This window comes from Oryx dammah, unplaced genomic scaffold (assembly GCF_014754425.2).
Source record: "Oryx dammah isolate SB20612 unplaced genomic scaffold, SCBI_Odam_1.1 HiC_scaffold_9, whole genome shotgun sequence".
In the NCBI taxonomy this organism is placed as follows: Eukaryota; Metazoa; Chordata; class Mammalia; order Artiodactyla; family Bovidae; genus Oryx; species Oryx dammah.
The window spans coordinates 1,578,339-1,599,467 of record NW_024070193.1 but is presented as its reverse complement, the minus strand read 5'-3'; the positions used below and the strand labels follow the sequence as shown (position 1 = coordinate 1,599,467).

At 55.9% G+C, this 21,129-nt stretch overlaps 1 protein-coding gene across 1 annotated transcript; it reads right to left on the bottom strand.

The window, feature by feature from the left end:
• Positions 1-5,162: 5,162 nt before the first annotated feature.
• On the bottom strand, positions 5,163-20,873 carry ISY1 (ISY1 splicing factor homolog). Its single transcript, XM_040246658.1, has 11 exons — positions 19,877-20,873; positions 17,872-17,894; positions 17,309-17,360; positions 16,294-16,359; positions 16,085-16,127; positions 13,171-13,283; positions 11,543-11,660; positions 8,815-8,937; positions 7,906-8,024; positions 5,910-5,996; positions 5,163-5,664 (listed from the first exon to the last, which is right to left on the bottom strand). The coding sequence occupies exons 1-11, from the start codon at positions 19,877-19,879 to the stop codon at positions 5,557-5,559; spliced, it is 855 nt and encodes a 284-aa protein (XP_040102592.1). The 5' UTR covers positions 19,880-20,873; the 3' UTR covers positions 5,163-5,556.
• Positions 20,874-21,129: the final 256 nt, after the last annotated feature.

Genomic DNA, 21,129 nt, shown 5'->3' with positions numbered 1-21,129 from the left:
CGCCTATTGACATCCAGGGATCTCCTGCCTGGGCCTTCCCAAACTCAGTCTGGAGCGGCTTCGAGAGCAGGGGAGGGTCTCTGGGACTTTTGATTCAGCCCTTGGGCCCAGAGTGGCCTCCTCTAGAATGGATCTAGCGCGGGCAAGCACGGCAGTGTCGCTTCGGGGCTCATACCAGTGGGGCCGACAATGCATTTCCCTGCACTGAAGAAGGGAGAGGCCTGAGACACGCTGCAAGGAGGAGGCGAGAAAAGAGGCCAAAAACTAAGCTGGCTACAGAACTGAGAGGAGAGCTCGTGGGGCCGTGTGCTCAAGGTGACCCCCAGAAAGCTGGGACCTGGGGTTAGGGAGACCTGTTTGGTGGGGGCTAGTTTTGGGGGATCCAAAGGGCTGGGAGCTCCCAGCCCAAAAGGCTGAACAGCAGTGGTGGAAAGTGAAAGTGAAGTCACTCACTCATGTCGGAATCTTTGCTACCCCAGGGACTGGAGCCCACCAGACTCCTCCGTCCACGGGATTTTCCAGGCAAGAATACTGGAGTGGGTTGCTGTTTCTTTCTCCAAGAGAGGTTCCCGACCCAGGGATTGAACCCCGGTCTCCTGCATTGTAGGCAGACGCTTTACAGTGGTGGAAGCAGCTGCCCTAACAGGCTGGCTCAGTTGGGAACTTGGGTCCAGTTGAGGGAACTGACTCACCTGATGAGACTTTCCTGAGCTGAGGAGCGAGGGAGGGCTGTGGGGAGCTCTGTGGAAGGGCGGCCAGCTCCTCAGGTGGTCTGGTCCACCAGGGATCTCCAGAGAAATGAGACTCGATTGTGTACGAGGGGCTTTGTTGTTCAGTCGCCCGGTCGTTTCCGACTCTCTGTGACCCCATGGACTGCAACACATCAGGCCTGTCTTCCACTGTCTTCTGGAGCTTGCTCAAACTCATGCCCATCAAGTCGGTAATGCCATCCACCCAGCTCATCCTCTATCATCCTCTTCTCCTCCCGCCTTCAATCTTTCCCAGCATCAGGGTCTTTTCAAATGAGTCAGTTCTTTGCATCAGGTGGCCAAAGTATTGGAGCTTCAGCTTCAGCATCAGTGCTTCCAATGAACACCCAGGACTGATTTCCTTTAGGATGGACTGGTCAGATGTCTTTGCTGTCCATGGGGCTCCTAGATCAAATGGGACCCATTCCCCCAGCGTCTCCACAGTCATCCGGATGGACAGGAACTGAGAACACTCCTGCCCTTTGCAAGGGGTCTCCTACAGAACTCCAAATCCATGGAAGTTTACATTTTGATTAATGCCTGTTATGGGTCAGGTATGCTTCTAAGACTTTGGAATATTTAAGTGAACAAGGCAGAGAAATATCCATACCCTCCGCAGCACACAAGGGAAGAGGGACCTCCTGTAGCTTACGGAGACCACAGAGAACAAGTCCACCAGGACGCCAAGAGCCTGGACCACCTTTACCGGCTGAGCAAGTAAGAGAAACTGGGCCAGGAGGCAAGGCAGACCCATGGAGAAGGGGGGAGAGTTACTGAGCTCCACTCCCATGGGAAACGCCCAACAGCACCAGGCAGGGCCCCCCAGGTGCCAGGGAGAGCAGGTCTGGGAGCCCAGCTTTGGTGCATCAGGTTGGGGCCATAGGACACAGCCTCTGTCCAGGGCAGAAGCAGACTGAAGGGCCTGGGACGGAAGGCTTCCGCACACTGGGCTAGCTCCGGGACCCGTCAAAGCCCAGGGCCCCAGAAAGTAACATCTGCCTTCAGCTCTGAGTGGCCTCCCACAGCACCAGGTGGAGAGGGAAAGGTGTGTCCAGGAGACAGGACAGGCCAAGGTCCTGCCACTGGAGGCAGGGGGAGAGGAAGGAAGAAGGCTGGGTAGCTGCGGGTGCACTGGACGTGTGGTTGACTAGCTGAACTGGCCTTTCCTGGAACTGGTTTGCAGGGGTTGGAATGCTGACCTGGGTATGGATTTTGCCAGAAAACCCAGCACCATTTGCATTTGTGGTGTGATGGGACGGTTGTGAAGCTGTGCTGTCGTGAGGGCTGCTTGACCCAGATTTGTTAAAGTCATTAAGCTGTAAGCTAGCAGGAGGTTTTTATGGTCAGGTATATTTCAGTCGTGTTGTTAAAAAATTAACTGCATTTCCTCTCTTTGGAGGCAAATTCCCGAGTGGCATTTTATCTGAAATTGAATTATGCACCTTTGAACTGCAGTAATGCAAAAATCTTGATCTCACCTAATGCCCCAGATCTTAGATAAATAACACATATCCCCAAAATTTTTCACAATGTGTCAAGAGGGACTTCGCTGGTGGTTCAGTAAACAATCCATCTTGCAATGCAGGGGAGGCTGGTTCAATGCCTGGTCTAGGAACTAAGATCCCACACGCCATGGAGCAACTAAGTCGGCCTACTCCAACTACTGAGCAGTGAAAGGTCTCGCGACACGGCCAAGGCTCGATGCAGCGAATCAGTCAATCAATGAAAACACACTTTAAAAAACGTGTCACGAATTTCACGTTCTTGGTGGCTCAGTGGTAGAGAATCTGCCTGTCAGTGCAGGAGATATGGGTTTGATCCCAAGTCTGGGAAGATCCCACGTGGTGTGGAGCAACTAGGTGTGTGCTCCACAGGTATTCAGCACACGTGCCACAGCTACAGAGCCTGTGCTCCCCAACGAGAGAAGCCACCGCGATGAGAAGCTCCTGCAGCAACGAAAACCCGCAGAGCCGAAAAGAATTCAATTTTCTAAAAAGCGAACGGAGGGTTGGCCGGATGAACCTGCACTGTGTGTGCCCTGCCACACGGGGGCGCCAGGCTCGCCGGCAGACGGAAGCATCTGCTGTGACCCCCCGTCCTCCAGGTCAGAACACCGCCGAGAGAGAAAAGGCCTCTCTACCCTTCCTTCCTCCCTTCTTTTTCCACCTTTTCCTGTGTACAGTCACCGCTGTTAAAATATACAGCCTCAAACAACGTCATCCGAGTTTTCTTTCATGGGCAGAGCCCAGGCTAGGGCAGAAAACGTGCCCCGGATCAGAAATAAAGGTGGAAAAACACCATGAAGACCCAACCCCAGGCATGACACCGTGCTCCTAATGCCGAAGCATGCCTGCTGCAAAGCACAAAACAGGAGCTGCAAGAACGCAGCAATATGCTGCAGCAGCTGCTGACTGAGGGGCACTGGGCCCGAGCTGGCTGAGGGCTGGGAGCAGCCCCCGAGGGCCAGGGCAGCATCAGGACAGGCCCTCCCACCTCTCTTCAGCCCCACCCCGGGGCTGTGCCGCCACTGGAGGACCGCCCTGGCTTCCTCCCCTCGCAGCTTCTCATGGCCGCAGTCCCCACAGAGCAGGCCTGCCAGACAGATGCCAGGACGAGCCCCAGACCCTGGTGACCCCCGCTCACCTCTCCCCCTGCCCCACTCCCCTGCCCTGAGACCCCTCACAAGGGGACCGGGGGGTACAGTTCATCCTCCGGGCTGGAAGCCCAGGCTTAGTGATGCAGAGAAGAGCCGGGCACCCCTCAGGGGGCCTTCCCTCCACAGGCTGCCCTATTTGTGGGGGAGGGAACCAGATGGTGTGACCCCGCCCCCCCCACTGTGGACCTGTCTGCTCTTTGGGGGCCCTGACACCCCCAGGCAGACGCTGCTGTCGGGGCTTCGATGAGAGTGAGGGGCGCCAGACCGCCCTCCCGCAGGGCTCTGGGAGGAAGCAGTGAGATGCTGATGCTGGCAGAGATGGGGTGCAGCTGTTGGGGGGAAGCAAGGCTGACCCCAGCACCTGCTCACTTCAGGCTGGCCCAGGGTGTCAGGCAAGAGAAAAGTTTTCATCTCCTCCTGGCTTATAAACTGCCCAAGAACCAAAGCACGGGCGTCGGGGGGCAGAATGCAGGGGAGGAGGGCACCAGGGGCCAGGCTGGGGCGGGAGTGGGGAGGAGGGGAGAGCAAGCTGGACACGTCTATGTTTTGGAAACTGCGGGCAGAGCCAAAGCTTGTCTGAGCCACGAGAGATTTCGTCAACCGTTTCCTGGGATGGATTCTGCCGCCTCTGGGCGTGAGCTTCCGTGACCACGCCTGGCCAGTGGCCACACTCCCTGGATGTTCCAGGCCTGGGGAGGGGGGCCCTGCAAAGTCCTCCTGGGACAGAAAAAGCCAGGGCCCGCGGGGCAGGAAGAAGCCTGGGGCTGGGCCAGTCTCCACCGGGGATGCCTGTGGGTCCTCAGCAAGCCGCTTTCCCATCAGTCCCCGGTTCCCTGACGCCCATGCTGTCTGCAGCTGTCCCAGGAGCCACTGCGAGGCCCTGGGTGTCCGGAGCGGAAGAGGGAAACCCGTCTCTGGGCCACCTGAGCTGGGCCCTGCCTGCCGCCTGGCTGGACCCCAGGCCGGGTGGTCTCAAGGCCCGCCTCCCCTCTGCCTGCCCCATGGGGCTGCCCATCATGGGGTGAACGCACAGGCACTGGGTCCAGCTCCGGCCTTTCAGACGGGGATGCAGAGGCCCGGGCCCAGAGGGGCTGCTCCAGGCGCCCAGCATTCGCTCCTGAGCCCCGTCCGGGCCAGGCCTGGGTGGGAGCTGGGTCCCAGGGCCAGGTCTGGCCTTGTCCGTCCCCGGGCCCCCAGCCCTGCAGCCTCGACCCCTCCCAGCTCTCCACACACGCCTACCCAGGGGCTCAGCTGAGGGGCCCCCAGGGTGGTCCCCAGCCCAGTCCCATCCCTCTCCTCCTCCTCACAGCCCTGAAGCCCTGGGTAGTCTCCCCACGGCTGCTGCCCACCTGCCTGACGCCCTCTGTCCCCTGCTCAGAACTTGTCAGGCAGGTCCCGGCTGACGACTGTCCCTCACTCAGGCTGGCACAGCCTGCTTCAAGAGGCCCACAGGGCTCTGCCGACGTGCCCAGGACCCCTCTTGAGGGTGGGGACCCCCCAGCCCCACCTGCCCCAAGCTGGGGGCCCTGCGGTGGGTTCTCCCCAAAGGGAAGCAGAGACCAGGCGGGGCCGGCAGGTCTGGACTACCCTGGGGGCCCTCGGCACTCCCACGGGCCAGAAACACGGGCCCCACCTCAGCGCTGACCCACGGCCGTGGGCACAGGCCAGGCGGGACGCCCCGCACCCTCAGCGCCCGGACGGGCCCCGTGGAGCCCCCTCAGGTCCTACCGCGGACAAGGCCTCAAGGAACCCAAGGCTGCCTTTCTACAAAAATCTTTAATAAAAATAGCTCTGTGCAGAACCACTCCCAGACGAAGCGGCAAACATGCCCCCCTGCCGGCTGGGGGAAGCAAGGCCGGCTGAGGGCGAGACGGGCGGCAGGGCAGCCCCGAGGGTGGCGGGGTGTCTTCTCAGCACGCAGGAGGCATCACAGACATGTCTGCGCGCTCAGGGGTGTCCCCGGCTGGCCGCCCCACCACTGATGACACTCATAGGCCGCGGGAGCAGCCTGTCCTACCCACTCAGGACACGTGCCCGTGGGCTCTCGCGTCAGCTGCACGCGGCCAGGGCGACGCTGAGGGGTCCAGCCAGCAGCCCTTGGGGGGCGCACGGTGTGAGCAAGGAGGGCAGGGGAGGCTGCAGCAGGGCCGCCTAGCAGCCCAGGAGCCGCCGGGCCTCCTCGCTCTGGGCCTGCAGGGTCTCGCTGGTGTATTTCTGCAGCAGCTCCATCTTCTTCCTGCGCACGAGCGCCTCCTCGATCTGTGGGCAGCAGAGGCGGGGTTGGGGCGGCATCCACTTTGCTCCTGACACCTCCTCCCAGCACGCGTGAGCCACAGGGACCTGCCGTGCACGGCAGGGCAGGCCACTGCCTCTAAGGCGGATGGACTCCGCCTTCGCTGGACCCACACCCTAAGCTGCGTGCAGTCAGCGGTGCCCCTGGAGTCAGAGCTGCCTGTGGGGACAGAAAGGACCCAGAAACTCGCCTGGCGGGCCCAGCATCCTACCTCCTGCTGCGACGGCACCGGCACGTGGGCGATGAACTTCTGCTGCCCGTCCTCCCCTCCTCTGTCCGGGCCGCCCTCCTCGTCAGACTGCAAGAGAGAACACCAGAGGCTGTGCAGAGGAGACGCCGCGAGAGGCCCAGCCTACCGCTGTCTGACGGGAGAGACAGCCCCGGGGACGTGCTCTCCTCAGAGACACCCCCAAGATGCAGCGCTAAGCACGAGGGCTAACACGACAGCGTGGACCGCGCGGCCTCCTACCCGAGGAAGAGAAGCAGCGGCCTCCGTGGGCGCCGGGCCCGAGGCCGGGGCTGCGAAAGCGGAGCTGGGCGAGGTCTGCATGTGTTTCTCGTGAACATATTATCTTGGCGACCCCATGGACTGAAGCCCTCCAGGCTCCTCTGTCCATGGGATTCTCCAGGCCAGAATACTGGAGTGGGCTGCCATTTCCTTCTCCAGAGATCTTCCTGACCCAGGGATCCAACTTGTAGGCAGCTTCTTTACCATGTGAGTCAGCAGAGAAGCCCCGAGTATATTATTTTTAAACTAAACTTATAAAAACGGACAACGTGCACAGAAGCAGTCAGCAGCGCTCACTCACGACTAAGGAATGGCCCTGGGGGCCCGAGGGGAGGAGGCCCGTGCGGAGCTCCGTCCGCTGTCCGCTGGTCTCAGGGCCGGACCCGCCCGGTCCGCCCCCACTGCCAGGCGGAGGAAAACAAGAAAGGCTGTCGTAGTCCCGGGAGCCACCCAGTGACGGCAGCCCCAGCCCTGCATGCGGGCCACAGCAGGCAGCTCCTCGTGGACGCCGAGCTGGAAGCATTCAGGACGGGGCCTCTGGGCCCGGGGGAAGGACGAGCGGGGCCTCTTTCAGCTCTGTAACAGCTGCCTTGAGTCTGCGACGGTTCCAACACCCACGACTGTCTAACCCTTCCCAGCCTCTCCATGGCTCTTGCGATGGGGGAAGACGTGTGCCCCAGGGGCCAGGAACCCTGCTGGTCCCGGCTCACCTCCAGCAGCCTCTGCTCACACCAGGGGGCCCGCTCTGGGCTCCGGCCGCAGCCGGTCCTCTCACCCGACGCTCCCCCAGGCCGTCTGCGCCTGCTGCCCTGCTGCCCCTGTGCGCCGGTGACGCCTCCCCGACTTCCGAGCTCAGCTGAAGGGTTGCCTCCCCATGAAGTGTTTGCAGCCCCGCCCGCCCGCGCCACTACCGAGGGCTCCTGTCACACGTGCCGTTTTCCTGCGGGGTCTGCTGACCGGGCTGCCCCTTGGATCCTGAGCTACCGATGGAGCGTGTGGCTGTGATGCCCCTTGAGTGGGCCTCACTCACTCGTTAGTAGCCGCCAAGGAAACAAACACCCCTTGAAAAAGCAAACAGGTCGCCTGCACCCAGAGGAAGTCTTCGCAGGGCACCTGCCATCCTGCTTCAAATGCCTGCCCGAGGGCACGCCCTGCAGGCCTGCTGGGTCCTGTGACCCAGTCACCAAGCTCCTGAGCCTGCCTGCTTGCCACTGCTGCGGGGCACACCACGCGATGTCTCACGGGGCCTGACCCGCCGTCCCGGCCTGGCTGACTCCCCTCCCCTGGCTCAGTCACAAAGGCACTCCATCCCAGGCCTGCCGGATGAAGGAGCTGGGAGCAGGGGGCTCTGGCTGCGGGGCCACAGGGCCACCCCACCTGGGACCCCCAAGGGAGCCTCCTTTCTGGTTTCCCACGGTAAGGTGGGCGTGGGTGGTTAGGGCCCACAGCAGCACTACTGGCTCCACCACTGAAGCTCAAACAATGAGGTCAGGGCTTCAAACCTGCCTACAAATCCAGGCCCCGCAGGTCCGGAGGGCCTAGCTCTGAGACGCAGCTAAGTCACCCCGACATGGAGCACAGGTCCCCAGGTGCCCCCAGGGGTCCTGTGTCCCCGAGGCGCCCTTCACCCCCGCCCAGGGGTAGACCGGGCCTGGAGCCTGCCCCGGCGTGGTCCGTGGGGCCGCGGCGGCCGCCCTACCTCCTCCTCAGCCACAGCGTAGATGTTCGCCTCCTCCTCCTCCTCCCCCTCCGCCTCCTCGCCTCTCGCTAGGCGGGCCTCTCGCTCTGCTTTCCACTTCTCCGCTAGCTCGGCTCTGTCTGCAGACGAGGGACAGCAGGCGTCAGGCGCTCTGGCCTCCGAGAAAGTGACATGCCACGCGGGGCAAAGGTGACTGAGGCCTGCCCTCTGCGAAGGGTGACCCTCCTCCGGCCCCCACGGGCAGGCATCGGACGGGAGGGCAGGGGTCCCACGGCAGCTCCGGGGCGGCTGGTGGGGAACACGCCCAGATCCTCCCCGGCTCAACACCCTGAGGTTCCTCAAAGAACCGAAACCAGGACTAGCGCGTGACCCAGCCATTCCATTCCTGGGTTCACACACGAAACAGAGAGAGACGCTCATCAGGAAAGACAGCGCCCAGTGTCCAGGGCAGCTCCATTTACACCAGCCAAGGCGTGGGAGCAACCGAAGCGCCCTCGACAGATGAATGAGCAAAGACACATAATGGACTCCTACGCAAAAGAGGCCCTTGTGCCACCTGCAGCAACACGGACGGACCCAGAGATTATCCTGCTAAGTGGAGTGAGCCAGAGAAAGACAGACGCTCTAAGGCACTGCTCACTCGTGGGAGCTACAGAACACACCAGGATATACTGCGCAACACAGGGGCTGCAGAAACTCCTTCTCGAGTAACTTGCTAACGGAGTGCACCTTTAAAAACTGAATTATGTTACTGCGCACTGTATGTAACATTGTACATCAACTGAACTTCAATTTTTTACAAAGTCCTAATAGAAGATAAATTCCTTAGAAAAAGAAAACCTCCTTTTTCAAAGGCGAGGAAAGAAACCAGATGCCACCAGTCGTGAAGTGAAATGCCCGAGGACCTACGTTTCTTTTCATACTCCTGTTCCAAGGGCACAATGACACCATCGTCTTCATCGAGGTAACCGTAGTATTCAAAGTCGATCGCCTTCATGAGCTCGGCTCGTGTCTTTCTTGGAGGAGGAAGCGCTGAAAGAAAGAATTCTTCAGCTTAGCCGGGTTCCCGTCACAGCCACACCCATGCCTCCTCCCCATACAACGCTACAGAGGCACGCAGCACGTGTGTTCCTGAAAATGGCATCAAACAGGCGCTTCACCACACTACTAATGGGACTACACAGGACACTACCCTCTTGAAAACCAGCGCTGATGTTTCAGACTCAGTCCATTTAGAAGCAATCTATCGTGATTTAAAAAGCAAAAACAGAAGCTGGCAAAGCTTTATGGACAGAGACGAGTGTCACGGCATTGTTGATACAACAGTGAAACTTGGACCCCCACCAGGACTATGAACTGCCTGGCGGGGGGAGGGTGTCCTGTGACCCCCCTGACCACAGCTTCATGAGGTGCTTTCACAGGAAATGCCAAAATAGCTAATGAAAAAACATAAGGACTCAGATAAGACAAAATACACTACAAGCAAAAAAGATACATGAGAAATTCCTGAAGAGAATACATTCAGACTAAGTATTACTGTTCAGGATATGTAGTAATTCTGGAAAATCAAAAGGGAAATGAAAGTCCAGCTGACTGGTCAAAGAATAAAAGCTGATTAACTGAAGGAGAAGAAACCTGTAAGTGTGAACATTTCAGTGATTAATAGGAACTGAATTCAACTGTCAACTTCATTAGTAATCAGGGAAACAAAAAATAGAAATAACATACTGTTTCAAGTACCAGCAACAATGTTATAGTTGCGAAGACGCGGAAGTAACTAAAAGTCTACACAGGAGGAGTGGTTACTGCCAGCACGGGTCACCCGAGACTCTTTGATCCTTTGCGTCACTCGGCTTTGTAAGGAGAACCGTGGGGGGACACGGACGGTCCACACACGATGGGCACAGGCAGGGGGAAGCCCCCTTCCATTGGCCCACACAGGTACCAGCAACCCTGCCCAGCCCTGGGCACCGAGGGCTGCGCCTAGGACGGGCTCGGAGCACTGAGTGCATCCCAGATGCAGGAGGGAGCTGGGATCCGACCAGTGCCGGCGGGGCTCGCCCTGGGGCCTGTGCTTGAACCTTTTGGGGGGTTGGGGATGATGGTGGTAAACTCGCTGAGAGGACAAACTCTAAGTGGATAATGGACAGCCTGCCACCCCAAAGGAGACGAGACAAAGAGAAGCGTTTGCAGGATGGAAGCCAAAACAGCGGCAGGAGCAAGGGCTCTGGAACCAGCCATTCCTAAGGACAAATGCGTCAGTCCCAGGAGCCAGAAACGGGCTTCTCTGCCTCAAGGGAGCCGGGCTGGAGTCACCTGTCACTAAGCTGATGTGACTCAGCTGCTGAGATACGCAGGGAAGAGCATGGGAAGGCCTGGCAAGGAGCACTCCAGACGGTAACGGCGATGGGGCGTCCGGAGCAGAGCACTCGGACGGTGGTAGAGGGGCTGTGCTACCGTTTACATTCCGCGCCTGAAGACTAACTTGGGCACTTTCTTCTTAAAAAAAAAAAAAAAAAAAGAAAATCGATGCCTAGAATACATAGGAACTTGAGAGTAAATTTAAAGCCAAAGTAAGTGCAAAAACAGAAAAACAGGACCACCTCACTTTAGGGGCCTTAAAACCAGAAAGGGCACACACCCCAACATGCCAACCACCATCAACTCTAAGATATGAGAACAGGGGTCTTCTTCCTGATTCTCTATATTCTGCATGTCTATAATCAGGTTTCATTGCTTTCATAATAGATGGTGTGATACTGGAATTCTGAGTTATCTTAAGCAATGTCGATGACACACGCAAAGCCAGCCTGCACACGTAGGGGCCTCAAGAAGCAGCAGGGCTTGGGGGCCGGCTCCCTGCTGGGCCAGTGGTCAGGGCTACAGGCTATCACTGCCACGGCCCAGGTTCAGTTCCCAGTAAGGGAACCGAGACCCCACAGGTCTCCCACGGAGGCCAAAAAAGAGAACCAGTAGGGTTTCACGAAGGTAGAATCGGAAGGGGTCAGCAGAACGCAGCAGTGGGAGGGATCCTGGTCTCGCCTTCTCTGCTTTCCACACTTTTTCCTATGGAGTGCTTGCACTGCTTTTCAAAAAGTCAAAAATCAGACGCAGGCGGTCCAGATGAGCAGAATCCTGGAGGTGCCCAGAGCCAGGGTGTCTGACTCGGACCCTCTCTTCTCCCAGTGCACAGCGGCTTTGGCCCAAGGTGTCATCAGCCCTTCAGTTAAGAGCTTTTTCAGCCCAACAAGTACCTGAAACATGGACCCGACTGCATGGACTCTGGAGCCACCGTGACAGGGGCTGACAGGGAAGCTCCACCCACAGCGCCCCCGCGCCCACGGCGCCCCCGCGCCTCCACGCCCATGGCGCCGAGGCCCACAGCGCGTCTGCGTTCACTCGGAGGCGGGCGTGTGCCAGGGCCTGCAATCTGGTGCCCGCAGCTCTGGGTTCCCGCTCCTACCCAAGGTGTGCCCTGGGCTTGCCCCCTCAACGTCCCGTGCTCGAGGGTTCCCATTGAAGCCCTGGGAAGGAGAGTCCCCTGACGACACGAGGCTGCCGCGCAGCTGGGCACGCAGCATCACTCACAGCCAGCACCGAGAGCCGGCTGACAGCCTCGCCAGCGCCAGCCACTCACGTTCTTTCTCAAACAGCTCTCTGACTCCAGGCAGGTCTTTGGCCGCTCCGAAGTACTTGTAGCCTCGATTTCCTGGGACTTCCTTCCCTTCGTGGTCCAGCATTTTAGGCCCCACTTTCTTATGGGGAAGGAAAAAGAGAAAATGGATCTGGTCTGTAAACCCACTACTTCCACGTTTGCAGATATGCTTAAAGACAGTGATGCTAAAAGCACCAGGTATTAATGGGCACAGAAATACACTTTGGAACTTTTTTTGATCCTTTAAAAATCAACCTAAATACCTAATGGGAAGAGGATGACTTAAGTAAATTACAGTTTGTTCATGGGTGGAATATACTCTATAGCTGACAAATGAAGGCTCGTGTGAAACACATACTGGCTGAGAAACTGCTTACAACACAATGTTAAGTGAAGAAAAAGAAAGCTTTAAAAAGCTGCAAAAAATCTAAATGACAACTAGAAGAGGACAAATGAAACACCCAGAAGATGGAACTCCCTCCGTTAAAAACGATGACGGCAACACGTGCAGGCCCCAGGAGGCGAGTCTGGACGAGGCTGTCCTGCAGGGCAGAGGCCGTGAGGCGTGGCACACGGTGAAACGGCTAGATGACTGAACCTAAGGTGAGCGCCCCTGCGGGTGTTACTTTCACACCCAGGAAATAAACATCAACTTCCTTCACAGGAAAAAACTCCAGAAGGAAACAGAAACATCACTACTGACTTGGAGCTTTCGTAGCCCTTCCAGGACGGGGAGCAAGTGGCACTAACGCCGCCCGACAGGGAGCAAAGCCAGCGTCACAGAAATGACGGGGATGCAGAGGCAATGTTCCCAGCAGGGGCCCAAGGAATGGGAAGATAAAGGCCTCGGCTGGGCCAGGCACTGACCTGAGAATTATGGCTCTGTGTTAAGAGGGGGCCAGACCAATACACAGAAACACTGCCCACGCTTCTTATGTAGCCACACGGCAGTCCACTGACCAGACAGACTGTTCAAAGACCCGGGCAAACGGGGCAGGTCTGGGTCATGAAATCCACTACGTGGGTCACAATTACCAACTGTTAAAAAGTCAAAATAGAACAGAACAGAAAATTTCAAAGTGCAGCAGCGCCCCCCAGGAACCTTTTCAGCACATCTTCGTGCGTACTGGGCGGCAACACAGCGACTGTGTGTGATTCACAGACATATACACAGGGTCACGGTCCTGAAAGCCTCAAAGTCACTGTGCCTTTAAAGAATCCAGAGGAAAAAAAGAATCCAGAGCAAGCACAGAGTGCCTGTCTCCAGGGCCCCCTCAAGCACAGAAGCTGCAGTGGAAGGGCTGTCCCAATCCTCAAGGAGCTCAGAGACGCACGTGCGGCGCCAAGGTTGTCTCCATAAGGGGCCCGGGGAGACCGAGTGGCTCACCCTGGATGCCGGACTGGTACACACTCCCAGGCCCGCGCCGGGGACCTTCTACACCACTGGCCCTGTGCTTTCACGGTTCCCGTGCACACACACCAGGCCCTTTCCAGGCTCCTTTCGTTTCTCAAGGGCCTCGTCCAAGGTAGGCCTGTGGGGTCTGCAGTGAGACAGGACCCACCCTGCCTAGAAAGCCCCCGAGCTGGGCCCTGGGCTGCTGCTTACTTACCCCGTAGTCAGGGCCGCCCAGCTCCTTGATCCGGACCTCCCAGTGTCCTTTCTCTCGAAGCAGCTTGTTAATTTCATCATTCAGGTCGCGAATCCGGAATTCACCTAAACCAGCTAAGAAAAGAGAAATGTCATATCATTTCCTGAAAATACCGCTTCATGTTACACCTGTAAGAGTGTCAACGCTGACAGAGGTGGACAACGCAAAACCACTTCAGCTTACGAGAAAAACCATCCACACCGAAATCACGGAAGGGTGACGATATGAACAGTTTCAGCGGCCCCAGAAAAACTCCGAGAAGCAACTTCCTCCCCATCAGCAACCAGAGAAATACACACTGAAGCCGTCCTGCCGCTCCATTTCCACCAGCTCTAAGACATCACGCCTCAGCGGTGGGGCGCTCAGCGTCCAGGACACGGGGAGGCAGCGTCAGCAAGCAGCCTGCCGGTCCCCGGGAACACCTCTGACCAGGAGCCCACCGGGCGGATTTAAGGGGACAGCACAGGAGGCTGCTGAGGCGCTGTCACTGGCGACCAGGGCGTCCCACCAGAGGCGGGAGGACGGTCAGGGGTCTCTGGTGTGCTGAAGCGAAGCACCTGTGCCTACAGGGAGGGAGACGGCCTCCTCTCCTCCCCTGAACCGCTTCTGCTCTGTTGCCAGGTTGGCGTACCACACGCGTGTGCCCCTATGTCTGGACTCCTTATTCTGTTTCCTGGCCCGTATGTCTCTCTCTCACCAGGACCATGTTATCTTGATACCTTCAGCTTTACATTGAATCTTGAAATTAGATGTTGTGGGTACTCCAGTTTTGTTCTTCAAAGTTCTTTTGGCTGCATTCACATGGAATGGCAAAGTTGTAAATTTTACAGTTTGTCAACATAAACTGGAAAACCACCCTGGGGTTCTGTGATAGATTTTAAAAAGGAAAAGAACTGACCTCTTTCCGATGTTGAGTCTTCCCCTTCACAAACACTATCATCTCCACTTCAGTGGTTCTTTACTACCTGGCATCACTGCTTCCTAGTTTTCACCATAGAGACCATGTGTGTATCTTACTAGATTTATACCTAAGTACTTCTTGCCTTTTGATGCTTCTGTAAATAACACTTTTAAAAATGCTCTAGTTCCAAATGTTCCTGCCAGTACACAGAAATCAAATTGACTTTTTTGGTATGGACTTTCTAGTCTGTCATCCAGCTAAACTCAGTTATTCACTGTGGAAACCCTTCTGTAGATTCCTTGGGATTTCCTACACAGAAGATAAAGCCATCTCGGAATACAGCATTTTTCTTCCCTTCCAGCCTTTGGGTCTTTTGCTTCCTTTTCTTGCTTTACTGTACTGGCCAGGAGCTCCAGTGCAACACTGAACGGAAGGCATGAGAAAGGCACCTTCACCTTGTTCCTGGTCTCATCTTGCTGCATTCAGCGTGATGTTCACTACAGGCTTTTTGGTAGAAGTGTTTTATCAGGGAAAGGAAGCAGTTCCGGTTCATTCCCGGTTAGCAGAGTTTTTATGAATGAATGATAAACTTTGTCAAATACTTCTGCATCTACTGAGATGACATGGTTTCCCTTCTTTAAACTGATGACACAGTGAATTGATTTTTGAGTGCTGAATCAACCATGCAATCCTTTGCTGAGGGCTTTATGGCCAAATTCCGGAAGGAATGTTGTCTGTAGTCTTTTCTCTTCTTGTAATGTCTTTCTCTGATTTCAGGGTCAAGGGCACACAAACCAGAATATGTAAGAAAGTAAACCAGGAAGGGTTCTTTCTCCACTCTTCTGGGAGAAGCTGTAGAGCTGGTACTCCTTAAATATCTGAACTGGCCAGGGGAGCCATCTGGGTCTGGACTCTTCTTTGCTGGAAAGTTTTTAACTATGAATTCAATTTCTCTAATAAATAAAGCCCCCTCCAGAGAGCATGAAATTCCCAGGGGTGGGTGGAGGAGGCTGGAGAGGTGACACTGCTGACGGTCAGGGAGCACTGTTTCGTTAGCATGCGGCTGTTTAGGAGAGGCCCGTCTCATCTAAGGTGCTGAGTGACAGCCCTGAAGTTGTATCTAATATTCCCTTATCCTTTGAATGGTTAGAGAGTATAGTGACGTCCTGATCTCATTCTTGCTGTAGCCCTGAAGTTGTATCTAATGTTCCCTTATCCTTTGAATGGTTAGAGAGTATAGTGACATTCCCGATCTCATTCTTGCTGTTACTGTGTCTTTTTTTCTTGATCATCTAACGGGACTAGAAGTTTATCGATTTTACTGAACCCACTTCTGCTCTACTTTCTCTGCTCGTCTGTCTGTTTCCTCCCTTCTGCTTACTCTGGAATTAATTTGCTCTTCCTTTTGGTTTCTTAAGGGAGAAGCTGGGATCACTGAGTTGAGACCTTTCTTATTTTATTTTACTTTAATGCTATAAAATTTCATCTAAGCATTGCTTTTTTCATACCCTGAATTGTGACATTACATTTTCATTATCATTCAATTAAAAACATTTTCTAATTTTCTTGAGGTTTTCCTTTAGGTATATGGGTTGTTTAGAAGTATGTTTAATTTCTAAATATTTAGGAAGTTGCCAGGTATCTTTCTGTAACCGATTTCTACATTAACTGTATTTTAATCAGTGAATTATACTTTGCAAAATTTTAATTATTTAATGTTTATTAGCATTTATTTTACAATCCAAAATATGCTCTATTTTGGTGAATATTCCATTTCCTCTTCAAGAAGAAAGTGTACTCTTCTTTGTGAGGTGAGTGCTCTATACATGGCAAGTAGGTCAAACTGACTGATACCACTGCCCAGTCCTTCTCTGTCCTCACTCCTGTTCCACCGACCACTGAGAGGGGGCTGACGTCCCCACGCCTAACTGTGGAAGTGAGAATCAAGCACTTTAAAGAGAGAGGCTGGCTTACCATTCTGAATTTGAGCCACTTTTTTTGAGATCTCTCCAATGATCTACGAAAAAAATAAAAGGTAATACATCGTTATGACTTCTGAATAAGTCTGAAAGCGTAAGAAATATCTAATTAAAAGTGCTTAGGAATGTGGTTTAAGAGTCATGCAGGTAATAAAATTCAGAGACTTGTTATTTCTGCTAAGATCAAATTCGCCCAGACCGCACCTGTCGTCTCCACTTCTCGGCTTTAGGCAGTTCAGTACATTCTGAGGCAAGGAAGGGTCTTCGCTCCTAAGGAAAGGCAAAACACACACATTGCCACTATCTCATATGAAATTACAAGCTTCGTGCAACAGTCACAACTGGTTGCGGCCTGCAGCCTCAAATGTCTAACAGTCTAAAGACATCTGCAGCTTCAGTCCTCAGTGGCTTCCATCAGGCCTTAAGGCTCACTCTGCAGTCTCTCTGCAGGAAACAACCGCACAGGCAGGAACACTCCGTGCAGCGCAACTGGGATGGGGGCCAACACTCAATGGAAAAGCCCACTGCGCTTGGCCGTGACCGTGAGCAAAGTGGGGGTTAATCCGAGTCTAACTTTGTCAGCCCTCGGGATCCGTGGTTTCTCTGCAACCACAGATTCAACCAACCACAACTCTGTAGCTCCACAGTAGTTACTGCTGAACAGTATCTGTGAATAAGTGAATGCACGCAGTTCAAACTTGAGTTGTTCGGGGTCAGGCGTCACAGAGAGATGTGAAGGGCACCTGGCTATGCCCATCTCGTGGCACGTCTGCGCCACTTTAAGCAGCAACAGCGATCAGTGTTTAGAACATACATACATACGCGCGTCTGTGTGTACACAGGAGTGTGTGGGAGTGCAGGGGCAGGTGAGAGGATACTTTTAAAAAACAAAATGAAAATACTCAAAGAACAGCACATATTGCCCCTAATCTGGCTGAGTCTCCATGAACAGAGGTCATCCACTGGTCTCAGGTTAGAGCTGCTTCCCAGAGCACACCCCACTTTCTACTACTCAGCATGAGCCCAGGCTGGGATAACAGGGAGACCCAAGCGTCCCATCACCGATCATCACGCGGCCCCCGCGACAGGGAGCTTCACCTGGGCCTCAGGCAAACAGACCCTTAGGATACAGGGAAGCAAAGACGAGAAGAGGAGGGTCTGGAGTCTGCTTGCGCTCGTCCTTCCTACTGGAAAACTCACGAGGAAGCTGTAAACCAACCTTTACTTTCCCCTCTTCCAGCTGAGCCTGGCGAAATCTTGCTAAGGCCGTCCTACCGGGAAGAGAGAAGACCGTTAGATCCTGCTCACAGGTCTCTCATCACCCAAGTTCCTGGGTGGGCAGATCTGCTCATGACGTTACCTGCCACCTCTCACTCACATGCACACATACACACTGCTGTCAAGAAACCAGAGACATCATGGCTTTCCACGTTCCAAAGAGCAGGGTTCATAAGGACTTGTGTTCCTGAACACCCCGTATCCCCTCCCTCTACCCACAAGGCAGGTAAGGACTGTGGGAAACTCAGCACCCCACTGCAGTATTAAAAACACGGATAAGAAGGGCTGCCGCTCTCACAGCCCCGCCTCCCCTACAGTGTAAGTTCTGGGAGCAGCGAGAAAACACTTCGGGGGAGATAAATACATGGGCAGAGACACGCACGCGACTTCAACACAGGGAGAGGGAGAGGGAGAGACGGGTACCCAAAGACCGAACAGAAAAAGCGCTCCAAGCTGGCAATTAAGCAGCATACAATTTGCAGACAAAAGGGACTTGATACTTACATGGCCTTTTCCGCGTTTCGGGCCTAAAAGGAAAAGAGAGGGGAAGAAAACGTGCATTTTTAAAGAGCTGTTTCCTTTACTTTTCAGAAAAAGGTTTTAAAGAAAAGCTTCCTCAGGACACAGCCAGAAGCATGAGCACAACAATAACAACAAAAATCAGAAGACGCCCAGATACCGGGACTCGGCTCAGCCGCTTGGACTCCTCCACTGCGACCACGCCCTTCCACCTGGCCACGCCCCCTTCAGAATCCACCGGAGCCATCTGCATCCCAGACAATTCTCCCGGCACCTCTTCTTCCCAGCTAGGCTGCTCCCCTTTGTCTGGGTCTATACCTACCAGGCACTTTCCACCCAGCATCACAACTCTGTTCTCTGCCAGTGGAACTTGAGGAAGGAAAGACTGGCTTTTACAAGTGAGTTTTATGGAAAGACTGTTGCACTTAGGGCGAGTCACTTATCCCTGAAACGCAGCGTCGGGCAGGGAGCACGTTTTCTGGGCTCCAGTGTAAGAAGAGTGCGCGCTGAGTCCAGGACCTGAGTGTCACTGTCCACTCTCCCACTTAGCATCCCCGAGAAATTCTCTCCGGCTCGGCTTCCCCGCCTCCAGGCAGGGATGGGACCTTTTACCTCACAGAGGCGTCAGGATGGTTCACTCAGACAAATATGTGAGGACGTCAGTGGTGCAGTAAAGAGGTGCTCAGAAAGTGTGAGCTCCACTTACGTCTTTCTGACTTTTTCTTCCAAGTGACAGAGAAATAAACTCGCTAAGTGCTTGGTAGATAAATGAACACGACATCTACTAAGGAAAGAAACACAGAGGCTCTCCCAGGAGAAGCTGCCTTCTTGAAGGCTGAGGTTGTGTCCTACCTACTTCATTAAAGCCTACAGAGTCTCAGTATCCAATGTAATTTGTGAAACGCCATGCTGGGCACTAGGAATCTGGCCACGGTCCTTCCTTTTGGGGGAAGTCAGAGGAACCTCCCTCCCCAGCACAATGAGTCACTTGACCAGGGCCCCGACTCAGTGGACAGCTGTGGCTGCTGTTTCCTCACCCAGTCGTGTCCGACTCTTCGTGACCCCACGGACTGCACGCCAGGCTTCCCTGTCCGTCACTATCTCGCAGAGTCGGCGATGCCATCCAACTCTCTCACCCTCGCTTGCCCCCTCTCCTCCTGCCCGCCGTCTTTCAGGGCCTCCCTGGTGGCTCAGGCGGTAAAGAAGCCGCCTGCGATGCAGGAGACCCAGGTTCGCTCCCTGAGTCGGGCAGATGCCCTGGAGAAGGGAACAGCTACGCACTCCAGTATTCTTGCCTGGAGAATCCCACGGCGGGCCATAGTCCACAGGGACACAAAGGGTTGGGCAGGACTGAGAGGCTAACCCTTTCAATGGACATGAATTCGGGCAAACTCAGGGAGAGAGTGGAGGACAGGGGAGCCCGGAGTGCTGCGGTCCACGGGTGCGCAAAAAGTCGAACACGACTGAGCAAGCGAACAACAGCGAAATCCAGGGTTATGGAAACCCACAAAAAGGAGTGTGTGTGATGGCCAGTTTGCCAGAAGCATCCAAGGCCAGGGCCCCTGCTCCTCTGCTAGGGAACGGAGAGAGGAGACTCGCTACGCTTGTCAGAGTTCGGCAACGAGAGCCCGCGGGCTGAGGCGGCCAGTGGGAAGGAGAACGGGCTGGGGGGCACATTCTCCCGGCGCCGGAGAGCGCAGAAGGCTCCTTCCTGCACGGGTTTCTCATCAACCGACAGACTTCCGCGACGCCCTCGGTAACTTGCTACGGAGCCGCGCTGCTCGCACGGGCGCTTCGCTTGCTGAGAACGTCACGGGCACCAACGGACCGCGCGTCCTCCCGTCCCGGGACACTGCCCTCGGGAGGCGGCCCCCGCCCCCTCCGGCCTCACGCGGCGGGAAGGCCCTGGGTCCCGAACGCGGGCGCCGGAGCCCCCGGGCTCCCCGGCCCCGGCCCGCCGCTCTCCTCCCTCGCTCCCCGCCCCGCTCACCATGCTGCGAGGGAGTGCGCCGCCCTCAGGCCGGGCGGCACCGGCCCACGGACCTCCGCCGCCCCGGGAGCGGCCAATCCGGACGGGAACGGAAGGTTCTAGCCTTCCCGGACCACCGGCTTTCCAGTCGGAAGAATAACTAAGGGACCGGAAGTGAGGAACCGGAAGCGAAGCTCAATTGACCTGGGGACGGGAAGGAAGTCCAGGCGCGCTCCCGTTGGCAACCTTCCCTGGGCATCAGGACGTCGCACCGACGTGTGCGCACGAAAATTAGGGGCGCGGCAGAACTGCGCTTGCGCAATGCAACGGAAGCGTCTCCGACTCGGACCGGGGGGGTGGGGCGGTGGTGGGGCTGGTATTGCTCTCGCGATAACAACGGCGACATTTCCCGTGATGACTCGCGGCCCCGCCGCCTTGTGTGAGGCTGCTGGGGCCGTGGCTGCCCCAGGCGGCTCGCGTCCCGGCTGCCCCGTCACGTCCTGGGAGCGGAGACACGCCGTCGGGAGTATGTCGTCCTCAGCCCTCTGAGTGGACGGGGGGCCCTCCCGCGGCCCGCGTGCCCGCCAGTGGCTGGAGGCTGCCTCGCCTCACCAGTTCCCCCTCTTCTCAGGCGTTTATTTCGGGTCTGTGCTTCTGAGATTTTCTCCTGGAATCGCGGGGTCTGTCCGATCTGGACCAAGGCTTGAGGTCACCCTTTCAAAACAAACGTAAGGCCCGGGGGAGAAAAAGACCGTTACTGCAGGGGCTCAGTCTGTGGGTACTGGACACATTGCAGGGATCAGAAGGGCCTTAGCCCCGGACCAGGGAGGCAAAGAGGCCACCGCTAGGGATAGGCCTGGGGGCTCCTCCCGCAGGGCCCCGGTGGCCACTTCGGCCAGTTCCAGCACCTCCCCCTCGGCCAGCATGGTGCTTTGCGGAAGCAACTTCCTGCGACACGAGGCCTAATCTTTGCTGGGTGCTCCGGCTGCAGCCGGGAAGCACAGGCCATCGGGGGATGCAGCCAGCATTTGTGGTTCAGACAGGACCGACCAGTGCTTGGACCACCAGGGGCCCATGCCTGAACCGTGACAAGTTTTCTCTTAAAAAGTTCAGGCTGTCCTGCCACAGTCCGTCGTCCACCTCCCTGACAGTTGGTGTGGGCTTGCCAGGAAACCCTGGCCTATGGGAATGGAGTGGAAGGAATGTGTGCCACTTAGGTGGGACCCTGAAAAGTCTGCATGTGCCTTGCCTGAAAACTTCGCTGCTTTAGTACT